Source organism: Musca vetustissima, unplaced genomic scaffold, assembly GCF_032173495.1.
Source record: "Musca vetustissima isolate MV318-11 ecotype Yass unplaced genomic scaffold, APGP_CSIRO_Mvet_v1 utg8861, whole genome shotgun sequence".
NCBI lineage: Eukaryota > Metazoa > Arthropoda > Insecta > Diptera > Muscidae > Musca > Musca vetustissima.
Window position 1 is genome coordinate 19,041 of NW_026885577.1, and position 12,725 is coordinate 31,765.

Genomic DNA, 12,725 nt, shown 5'->3' on the forward strand with positions numbered 1-12,725 from the left:
TGCGATGGCATTTATTTTAATGGTGGCATTTTTTTTCTTTTTTGCGGATAAATTTATTTCAACTTCCTTCTCAGAAAAAATATTAACGAATTATGGAAATATCAATTTGAAAAGAATTATTTATTATTAACGTTAAATAAGGGAACACATTCCGCCAATCGGAAGAGAAGAGGAGTAATGCTGAACAATTGCAATGGTAATGATTTGTTATGAAATCCGTAACTGGGGAAAATGAAATAAATGACAGCTGTTCCATTGGAATTAATGACTGGCCATAACATTTTTATTAATTGATAAATTGTTGAGAAATAAATTAATTAATATTTCGAAATGATTTATTAAATGATGAATGATTTAAAAATACAAAGAAATGAAAATGTTGAAAAAAGATTTATTGTACAATAAATGCCTACAAGTTATACTACTAAAAAATTCACACCTTGAAAAAATATTTTTAAAATAATCCACATCGTTTGATAGCCTGACGTGAATTTTTTAAAAATATTTTCTTAAGGACCACAAGGCGTGGATTTTTAAACGATATTTTCTTAAGGACCAACACAAGGCGTGGATTTTTAAACGATATTTTCTTAAGGACTATCACAAGGCGTGGATTTTTAAAAGATATTTTTTAAAGGACTATCACAAGGCGTGGATTTTTAAAAGATATTTTTTAAAGGACTATCACAAGGCGTGGATTTTTAAAAGATATTTTCTAAAGGACTATCACAAGGCGTGGATTTTTAAAAGATATTTTCTAAAGGACTATCACAAGGCGTGGATTTTTAAAATATATTTTCTAAAGGACTATCACAAGGCGTGGATTTTTAAAATATATTTTCTAAAGGACTATCACAAGGCGTGGATTTTTAAAATATATTTTCTAAAGGAAAAGACTATCACAAGGCGTGGATTTATAAAATATCTTTTCTAAAGGAAAAGACTATCACAAGGCGTGGATTTTTAAAATATATTTTCTAAAGGAAAAGACTATCACAAGGCGTGGATTTTTAAAATATATTTTCTAAAGGAAAAGACTATCACAAGGCGTGGATTTTTAAAATATATTTTCTAAAGGAAAAATATATTTTCTAAAGGAAAAGACTATCACAAGGCGTGGATGTCAAGGACCATTATCACAAGGCGTGGATTTATAAAATATCTTTTCTAAAGGAAAAGACTATCACAAGGCGTGGATTTTTAAAATATATTTTCTAAAGGAAAAGACTATCACAAGGCGTGGATTTTTAAAATATATTTTCTAAAGGAAAAGACTATCACAAGGCGTGGATTTATAAAATATCTTTTCTAAAGGAAAAGACTATCACAAGGCGTGGATTTTTAAAATATATTTTCTAAAGGAAAAGACTATCACAAGGCGTGGATTTTTAAAATATATTTTCTAAAGGAACAAAAGACCATAGACCATTCTTAGGGTATTTTATTAGATTTTAACTCTTATTCTGTATTAAAATACAAACATATTTGTAGTCCTGTGTAATATCGAAATTTTCATATCAACTACAATAACAAAACCCCATGTCAATTTTGAAAAACCACAACAGCAATTTGTGTCACTAAATGTTCGTTTTAATATCAATTCATGTAGCACTCACCTCCCTTCCTCCTTCTCTCTCTCTTTCTAACCCCTACAGATACTATGCCATTGTCCGGCCCCTGGAATATCCACTGAATATGACACACAAAACCGTTTGTTTTATGCTGGCCAATGTCTGGATACTGCCCGCTCTCATCTCCTTTACGCCAATATTTTTGGGTTGGTATACAACGGCTGAACATTTAGAGGAAATATCCCAGAATCCCGATCAATGTTCCTTTGTGGTGAACAAAGCCTATGCCCTAATATCCAGTTCGGTTAGTTTTTGGATACCCGGCATTGTGATGTTGGTTATGTATTTTCGTATATACAAGTGAGTATGAGGGGGCAATTTAGAAGGGAATGTATGTAAGTATGTATTTTGAAATATGTTCGTTTGTTGTTTGTCATTGCAGAGAGGCAGTACGTCAACGGAAGGCCTTAAGCCGCACTAGTTCCAACATTTTGCTAAATAGTGTACATATGGGCCATACACAACAGCCCACCAATTTGAATTATTTACATCCCAGTGAATGTGAATTAACCCTAACGAGAGAAGAGACTCATAGTGCCATAAGTCATTTTGAGGTAAGTATGGATCCAAGGGACTACCACAAGGCGTAGATTTTTTAAAGAATATTTTTTCAAGGGACTACCACAAGGCGTAGATTTTTTAAAGAATATTTTTTCAAGGGACTACCACAAGGCGTAGATTTTTTAAAGAATATTTTTTCAAGGGACTACCACAAGGCGTAGATTTTTTAAAGAATATTTTTTCAAGGGACTACCACAAGGCGTAGATTTTTTAAAGAATATTTTTAAGGGCCTATCACAAGGCGTAGATTTTTAAAGAATATTTTAAGGGCCTATCACAAGGCGTAGATTTTTTAAAGAATATTTTTAAGGGCCTATCACAAGGCGTAGATTTTTAAAGAATATTTTTAAGGGCCTATACAAGGCGTAGATTTTTTAAAGAATATTTTTAAGGGCCTATCACAAGGCGTAGATTTTTTAAAGAATATTTTTAAGGGCCTATCACAAGGCGTAGATTTTTTAAAGAATATTTTTAAGGGCCTATCACAAGGCGTAGATTTTTTAAAGAATATTTTTAAGGGCCTATCACAAAGCGTAGATTTTTTAAAGAATATTTTTAAGGGCCTATCACAAGGCGTACATTTTTTTAAGAATATTTTTAAGGGCCTATCACAAGGCGTACATTTTTTTAAGAATATTTTTAAGGGCCTATCACAAGGCGTACATTTTTTTAAGAATATTTTTAAGGGCCTATCACAAGGCGTAGATTTTTTAAAGAATATTTTTTCAAGGGACTACCACAAGGCGTAGATTTTTTAAAGAATATTTTTTCAAGGGACGTATATTTTTTAAAGAATATTTTTTCAAGGCACGTAGACTTTTTAAAGAATATTTTTTCAATGGACGTATATTTTTTTAAAGAATATTTTTTCAAGGGACGTATATTTTTTCAAGAGACTGTCTTGTGGTAAAAGTATTTTTTAGGAATTCAGTAGTCCATTGAAGATATTCATTGGTCTATAGAAAATCAGTTGGTCTTCAATAGTCCCAAGAAAATCTTCAGACCTCCGTTTCATTAATAGGTTTTAGGAGACCACTTGTACTTCGATAATCTTTAGAGCACCTCTTAGTCTTCTGTAGCTCATAGGGAACTTTTAGGTATTATCGTAAACTTAACCGAATCCCACACTTAAAGGGTTTTTCTTCAATATTTCCCTTTTGACCTGAAAACATGGCATACACTTTAATCGGCTTTATCTGCTCTTCTATCTCGCACACACCCACACACTCACTCACTTATATCCATACCGTACATTACAGGAGATACCACAAACCGATGACGATGACAAAGATGAATGCGATGAGTTACGGGTGCCCTCACCACCACCCAGACGTCTTAGCCGTAGTAGTATTGATTTACGTGATCTCGAACAGGAACGTTATGAAAAGGTGACCCACACCGATAGTGCACCCTCAATGATAGCATTACACTATGCGGCCACAAGCAATAATGCCACACAGCAGCAGCAGCAATTACAAGTGCCCTGCACCAATAAGGATCTCATCAATTATAATCCGCAAATTTGGCAGGATATGAAAAATGACTCACCCTTACAGCAAAGCATTGCCATACCCATACCTCAGGTGAATGGGAATGGTAATGGCGGTGGTGGTGGCGGCAACGGTGTTAAACAATTTACAAATGCCTCTGCCTCCAGTAGGGATTCTCTACGCCGGCAGCAGGATTCAAATTTCTATAGAAACTCTGGTTGTGATTCCGATCAATACCACAGCATATTTGGTGGTAGCGGTGGCAGTGATTGTGGCCGGGGACATTTCCACAGTGATGACAGCGAGAGCAACGGTTATTTAATAAAATTAAAACAAACTGCCGCTCCTGCAACCCTCATACCCCTCTCAGAGGATAATAAAGAGCTTAAACGTCTTATTGAAGATAATTATTTGTATTACAAACGACAGGCGGGTCAATTGCAAAAGGCCAGTGATAACCAACAACAGCAGCAACAACAACAACACGAACACAACAAAGAATTCTTTTCGGGCAATAAATATCCAGCCTTGAGTGAGACTGATTTTATACGCATGAAAAATGGTGAAAATCGCCAACGGAGCCAGGCAGCTGGCTCAGGGGCAAAGAAACCCTTTGTCGCCAGTGACTCAGAGTTCCTTAAAAATTACGACGATGTGAAGGTGAAAAAGACAAAACATTTGGATTCCCTCAAGGAGGGTTCCGTGCAGTCCACCCCCAAAGAGGTTAGCAGTAAGGGATTTAATTTAAAATCTCTGCTCGCGAAAACCAAACGTTCCAGCACGGAATGTTTTTCGCTGGAAAAGAAACGGCATCAAGCCAATTCCGAAGAGATTAAATCAAGTCGTTCCCAACTCTTCAAAAGATCGCGGAATCGTAAACTCTCCCACAGCTATAATGGTGGACTCAAGGAGAGGAAACGTGATATGCGTTCCCGCCAACACAGTGACACAGATTCGGATGTCTATTTGCCGAGGCTTTTCGGTGATAGCATCGATTCCACCAGCCGTTACAATACCCCAGATATTCTGCTCGACATAAATGTTCTCAATGAACAATCAGAGCAAATGGATGAACCACAAGCAAGAGAGCAGGACTCGAACAATAGACATTCTCCGCCAACTCATTTCCAGCTGATCGATTTGGGTGCAAATACCGTGCAAGAAGTTGGACCTGATGATTTATCGTTCCTCAAGGACATAACCTCCAATGATTCCCCATTGTTGCCCTCTACCCCACCACCTTCGCTATCACCCTCCTCCCTAATGGATGCCTCTATACCGGAGGCCTTTAAGTCCGATAACAATTCCACCATACCCGAAAAATCACAAAGTTCACAAAAATCCAGTTCCGAGCTGGTGGAATTATTTCGTTCTCTGAGTTTCCCATCCACCGAACAGTCTTTTCACAAAGAATCACCCGACAAATCCCAGAAATCTACAGATGCCAGTCACACCTTACGTAAAGAGTCCATTAAGCAGCGTATGAGCACCCTAAGCGATCAGATTTTGGTGAACAAAAACAGCAGTAATTTCCTAATGTCACCACCCATAACTCCAAACTTTAATTCCGCCATAAATCTGCCGGTTAGTCGGAGTCCCAACACCCTGGGCCAATCACCATTTTCGGCAACACCTAGCCTTGTGGGAGGCAATAGCATAAATGTATATTTTCTTTCACCACCACCCACCGCCACGGCTACCCAGCCCATGTTTCCCCTAAGCAGTTCACCAACAACAACAAATCATCATCAGCATTTTGTTATTAGTGACACATCCACCGTGTCCCTGGATGTTTTTACCACACTGGCTGCATCACCAACCACCAATGCCCCCATCACCCAGCAACAGCAACAACTTGAACCCACATTACAACCAACGAACATTTCACCCAAACCGGAAATTATTTTAGATTCCACCCTAACGCCGGCCACCTCAATGCAACAACATCGACGTGGTTCCGCCGGCAATGGCCTTAGCGGCAGTGGCGGTTCTTTAACAGGAGAGGAGAAAGACTTAGCATCACCTTTATATCAACGTCCTGACAGTGAACCGGAAACAACACTCACGACTACCTCTGTTAGTGGTGGTGGACGCAAACGTAGCTCGCTACTGACCGGTTATGAGGGTATCCAGACGGTGCGCAAACGTCAAGCCTCCGTGGTCACCTATGATGTTAATGTCATTAACTTTTCGCAGGACAATAGCGATAGTCGAAGTTATATACCCATGGGACGGGTATCGACGAGTTCGGCAAGTAAGTACAAAACCTATTTTGTTACCATTAATTTATTTTATTGTTGTTATCATTTGTGATTGGGATATTTTGTAAACAATCCTAAGTAAAGAAATATTTTTTTGGAGATTTTTAAAGAAGGTATGTAGGTGCAATCTGAAAATCGATTAGTTTTATTAGAGATTGAAGAATATGTTGACTATTTTTTAGGAAGGTACCAGAAGAAGTGGACCGATACACCCAGCATGCGACTTGGCTCATGTTCTTCATTTCGATATGTTGATATACACGGTACCCCTTGAATGTTTATATATTGAAGGCCCACATCAGGCGTAGATACGTAGGTTACATTAAAAATGGCCTTGCCTTATTGAAAACTTAACTTCGCCGTCTGGAGTAACTGGTGCTTGTTCAATTTCTAAATAACATAGTATTGAGCAGAATCTTTATGAAATGGTGACCCATAACGATTTGTTTATTCTCCACGATTGCATTACACTATGCGGCTAGATGCAATAATGCCACAGCAGCATCAATTACAAGTGTACCGCACAAATAAAAGATCCCATAAATTATAATTCGCAAGTTTGGCTTAATTAGAAATCTAACTTCGACACCAGTAGTAGTAGCTTATGGTTGCTCTTATTTGTTTATATTAAAAACCGAAGAATGAATGTAAATTGATCTGCCATAGGTCTCATGTGACCTCCGTCTCGGACGCCTCAGCCTTAGTAGTATTGATATAAGTAATCTCGAATCGGAACGCCATGAAAATGTAACCCACCTCGAAAGTGCAACCTCAATGAAACCATTACCCTATGTGGCTGAATGCAATAATGTCACACAGCAACATCAGCAGCCATTACAAGTGCTCCTCATCGATTATAATTCGCAAATTTTGCAGAATGATTCACCTTGTACCCTGCAAGTACCATGACCCAATGAGAATATCACAAATAAAAATACACAACTGTGGCAGCAAAGAATTCCATTTGTACTAACTCATGCTACAACGCCGACAACGCCGACTGATACATTCTAAGTTCTCTTCCAATCAATTCCTATTTCCCTAGTCCTGTCCAGGGACCCCATCTTCTAGTCATTGGGTTTATGGCGGATGACCCATAAATTTCAGATTTTTATCAATCAATACATTGTGTGAGATCCCGCTTATTGCTAATGCAACTTTTTCGTTTCATCTTATTCGATTTTCTAATTTATCTCAAGACATCCGAAGCAAACGGAAACAGCCAACTGTTTGCTTCGAAGCGAATCTTTAACCAATAAATTCGTTGGATTTAGTTCTGCTTCGACCGAAATTGTCGATTTCTGCTCTGTGTCGGATTTATAGGCATAGATCCATAATTCGTCATACATGACGATGAGGCCCTTCGCCACTTGGGATATATTCAACATATATGTCCTCAAAGACGTCGCAGTTTTGAAAGAACATTGAAATGAAATGGATGTTTCATACACGAGCCTTTCTGTAACCTATTACTTACTTAGCTGGCTTGTGGCAGAACTTTCGTTCCATAAGCCGAGCTTAGAAAATATTCCAGGCGCGTCGGTCGGTCTTTTGCGCAGATTTTCCAATTCGAAAGACCATTTTCGGCGATGTTTTCTTGGACTTGATCTTTCCAACGTATTCTTGGCCTCTTCTGCGTGAACCATCAGCTGGCTTGCTTTTATATGCCTTCTGAGCTAGGGCATCTTCATCCATTCTCACAACATGACCCAGCCAACGTAGTCGCTGCAGCTCAATACGTCCAACAATGTCGATGTCCAGCTCTTGGTTCATTCGACAGCGATATTCACCATCAACTCAGATCGCCCCTATTTATTTCGGAGAATTTTTCTCTCAAACACTCCAAGAGTTGCCTCCTTTACTTGTGTAAGTACCCATGCTTTAGATCCGTATAACAGCACCTTTTACATGAAATCGGACAAAAGTATTTATGCGAACTCTATCTAAATCTGAACCGATTTTTTTTCAATAGGGTTCGTCCTTGATCATAATTGCGACCTTTACTTTGTTTATAATTTTATATCAAAATACGTACGGACATTCCTAAATCGACTCAAAAGCTATTCTATTCATATTCTCAAAAGGAATTATGGATCTATCTCGTTTCCTTTTGCATGTTATAAACATATACACAAATACAGAATACTCGTTACCACAGTGTAGTGAAGGGTATAATGTTCCGCTGTCGAGATGGTACGAACGATAACTGTCGAAGGAATGTAATCGATATGATACAAACTTTGCACATAGTAAAATTTCTTTCAAACTTGAACCATGTTATAATCGGCAACGCCGTACTAACTAGTCTTCAAACCAATTATCGAATCACTTTTACCACTCCGATCGAGACCACATCTTTTAACAACAAAAATAGATGGATCCCAGATCAGGTCTGTACAGCGTATGACCTATCAATTCCAATTTTTGGCTTTTAAAAAGGCGCAAACACCAATAGGAACTTACATTGTTATAGTCCTCCTGTTCGTTTATCGAATTTTTGGAATATTTCCGATAATCAACTTCTAGTGTTCCATTCTGATTTGATCGTCATAAGTAGCTCAAGCGGACCAGTCGCCATCTGAAGTACTTCTTGAAGGCACACACCGTCGATTGCAGTTTTGTATCACGCTGAGATCCGTGATTCTGTCACCTGTGACGCCGCCATAAGTCGAAGTGTATATTAAATTTGTCACTTCATTGGCAGTAAAAGACCTGCGAACTTCAATATAATGACTATAGTGACGTGCTTCCTAATTCAATTTGACAACGATCCTCTTGAGATTTTATATTGTGAGTTCTTCCAAGTCAATATATCGCTTCAAATCTCCCATTTTTGAAATGGTTCAGTACAAATCGACGCCTCCGAACAATAGTATGCTAAGTCAACTTAGCATGTTTTAAAGTTCTTTACGTTTTTAGATACTACGGTCCTTAATTTAAATTCTCTGAAATTGTGGTAATCATCGGCCAATCCAAAACAAAGTTATAAGCAAAAATGTACTTAGCATGACACGTAAGATTTAAGAAACATTCATGCTTTGAGAGCTTCAGCTGAAAAACTCACTTTTCAGACTTAGCATACTTTTCTTCGGAGGCGTCGAAATATCATTTCCCACATGCACCTCTCTGGCATTTCGGTTAATTCGGTTTGTACCTCATCGAAATAATAATTTCCTACCTTATAGCCTTGTCCTTCCATCCGTCTGTATGAATGACTTAATCTTCAACAGAAATTGCAATCTTCTGGACATGTTTTCAACCAAATAGACACCAGTTTAGTATTCTCACTAATGGACGACACAAATCAGTAGGAAAAGTATGGATTAGTCTTTAAATGTCTTGTTAACCACTAAGTCAGGCATCAACGAACTTTTCAGTGAGGTGGTATCTCTGACATCGTAAGTACCTCGATTTGTTACAAGAAACATTTGGGTATGAAAGGTTTTTTTGTAAGCGCGGAAACTTCCATATCTGTTATGAACACATGTTCAATTTTGTTTCGATTTGGCAACTTATTCATATAGAAACAGGTGTTAAATTTTTTAAAATGGAAAAATTATAAATGCGGATGTTTTTTTTTTTTTTTTTTTTTTTTTTTTGAACACCTGTTTCTATATGAAGGAGTTGCCATGTCGAACTTTCTGAATTGCCCTAGTACAAGATCAGTATAGGGTACGTTTTTTCAAACAAATTGGCAGTAATTTTAGTGGGTAAAGAAAATATCTAGTATGGGTCCACTTTTATGTATAAGCTTCATGCAATGTTAATGGTACTGAGGATTTATCGCAATTTTATAAAATATCCCTACTTACAATATTGTTATATCGTCCATTTAGTCAAATACATGTGATGGAAGGTATAACATTTCGATCCGGCCAAACATAACATATTTTCATTATATTTTACTCAGTCAGTAATTATATAATAATCAGTTAATAATTATGCAGTATTTTTTGAAATTGTTTACAAAATAACCCATATCACACAACCACTAATATACTACTCTATAAAATATATTATACAATATTGTAATATATGTTATATAACCATATAATTATATAAAATTATCTTAACAAATTAATAATATACCATCATCAACACCATATCTATTCACATTAAACCTTTTTTCTTTCACACCATACTAAAGCTTTAAAGCTATCTACATCATAAGCCTTTAACATTTAAAAAAGAAACAACTAACCTTTCATCTGTGTGGTTTAGACTACTAACCCCTATCGTAATTACTTTTAAGGGGAGGGAAAATTCTCTATCACGAACATTGTTCTACATTAAAGTTTTATGTTTGAAGTTAACGTTAAGTGAAATGTCTTCAAGTTTATTGCAGTTCATTCGTCGTTCTTGTTTTTTTTCATTTTGTTAGTTCGTCATGTTATTCGTTGTGTTATTGACAATCTGTTAAAAGTGTTCTTTTTTATGTTTTTTGTTTTGTTCTTGGTTTAATGTTTTGTTTCATTTTTCTCTCTCCTCTTTTTCTAAGTGTTATTAATCACATCAATGTTCCTTAAACGTTAACAATGATCTGTTCCATTCGCCAGTGAATGTAACAACTTTGATTGGTGTAGGCAGTCACATTTGGGTTCATTAATTAACATCATGGACTTCCATTTGCTGTTCTGCTAATTTCATCGGGTTAATTAGTCTGCAAAGCATTCGAATGTTGTAAAATAAAAAAGAGTAATATATTGCTTACGGTGAATTAGGGTATAATGAAATGAACGAAAAGGGAATAATAGGAATGATGGTACTCAGAATCTGAGGATGTTTTTTTATAATGAGATGTTGAGGAATATTACGAAAACGATAGAGAATTTATTTAAAACAAATATACAGTAGCGAGCCAAAAAAAAAGTACAATGGCGAGTAAAAATTATATTTAAGTGTGATAATTTTAAATTTATTTTAACTTCAAAAAAATTTAACTTTTGTAAACTGAATTCGGAACGAACTATGGTTAATTTGAAAATTATAATTAAAATAATGAACTGCAAAAGAAAAAAGATATATTATTTTGAAAAAAAAACATATCATATTGCCATATCGACGCATTTTTATGGCTCGCTATTGTAAAGCGAAAGTTTAATACCAAGATTCAAAATATGTGCCTCATTGGGACGAAATTTTTTCCAGAGGCTTAGAATAACATGTATATTTACGATGACGATATTATTTGATCACGCAAATTGTGCACCAAATACGATTGTTTTTCTTTTTTAAATCAGTTCAATTTTCTACCAAAACTTATCAATAACGGTTTAAGTTTTGGTATAGGTACCGACCAATTTTCGGTACCGAAAGGCCAAAGTGATAGTAATTGGCATTCCACAATATTGGAGGGTAAACATACTTATTCGGAAAATTGTATATATCCAAGTTTTCATATAGCCCCTTCAAGAAGGTCCCGCCCCTTTTGGGAAGGTTTAAGAAAAATTTCTTTTATAATAATCTTGCAGAGATAAAACGCGGTGTTTATTTATTTGTACCTATATAAAAGTTTATTAAGTAGAGAACAAGGTATACATACGAAGGAGAAAAAATATTTTTCCAGAAATATGTATTATACAATAAATGCAAACGTATGTGATTGAAACAAAAAATAAAAGTGAAATGGAAATATTCAGAGTGTCACAACACCCCATCTCAACTTAACAAATTTGATCGTAACTTGAGAATCTGTTTGTATATGTTGAAGTTTTAAAATTCCTTTTGAATTGTAATTTCGAATGAAGTGATATTTTACATCAATATGTTTTGATATTTTACGTTATTGTCCTAGTAGATTATTATAGATTCATTTAGAATTTGTAAATCTATAAGAATACCCCTAATTCACACTGCTTCTGAAACTACATTACTGAGACAATATATTCTGCTTCGCCGGAAGACGTTGCTGCTATTGTCTGTTTCTTACTGCTCCATGATATCGCTTTCCAACATCGCTGAGATTATCTTGGTAAACCAAGTCTTTAGTCCCCTTAATGTAGCGAACAATTCTTTTTAACGCAGACCAATGTACCTCGCCTAGACTATTTTGAAATCTTCTTATGTATGATATTTGATAACATATATCTGGTCGAACGCTTAACATTAAATACATTAAACTTCCCAGCATTTCAAGATATGGTTTATCCGTTACCTCCTGGATTTCTTTTGGAAGAATCAACGCTTTCTCTATTGGAGTTTTTGTAGTATTGCATTCTGCCATTGATTTTTCAAGGATCTTATCAATGTGATTTCTCTGGTTTAGCTTCATTATGCCTTCAGTGCTATCATATTCAATCTTCGTTCCCAAGTAATACTTTAAGGGTCCACAATCGGACATCTTGAAGGAAGCACTCAGATCCGATTTTATTTTCTCTATTGCTTGTAAATCATCTCCCGAAATCAACACATCGTCCGCATAGACTAACAAGTACACAACAGAGTTTCTTTGAAACATTGTATAAAGACACGAATCACGCACAGATTTCTTAAAAACAAGATTCAGCAAGAATTCGTTACATTTGTCATTCCAACATCTTGGTCTTTGTTTAAGTTTCGCTACAGGTGCATCCGTTTCTTCATAGTCAATCCCGGCTCTCTAAAAGAAAACGTTCACTACCAATCGAGCTAGTATTTATATAAACTCCATATACAGGTTTCGTTATTTTGAAAGTTTTTGATGAATTTTCCGAAAATAACATAATCAATATCAATCGATATTTTGACAAAGCCCCCCAAAAATGTCAAAACATTGACTAATATCGATGATTTTTTTTTTTTTT

The 12,725-nt window shown here is 36.0% G+C and overlaps 1 protein-coding gene across 1 annotated transcript in view; it reads left to right on the forward strand.

The window, feature by feature from the left end:
* LOC133332819 (octopamine receptor beta-3R-like) overlaps nucleotides 1–12,725 on the forward strand; it is a gene marked incomplete at its 5' end in the record, with an annotated part of 49,401 nt that overhangs the window by 16,372 nt on the left and 20,304 nt on the right. The window contains 4 exons of the mRNA XM_061541190.1: nucleotides 1,656–1,931; nucleotides 2,014–2,185; nucleotides 3,452–5,936; nucleotides 11,415–11,426. Coding sequence (XP_061397174.1) covers nucleotides 1,656–1,931; nucleotides 2,014–2,185; nucleotides 3,452–5,936; nucleotides 11,415–11,426 — 2,945 coding nt within the window. The remainder of the gene's footprint in view (nucleotides 1–1,655; nucleotides 1,932–2,013; nucleotides 2,186–3,451; nucleotides 5,937–11,414; nucleotides 11,427–12,725) is intronic.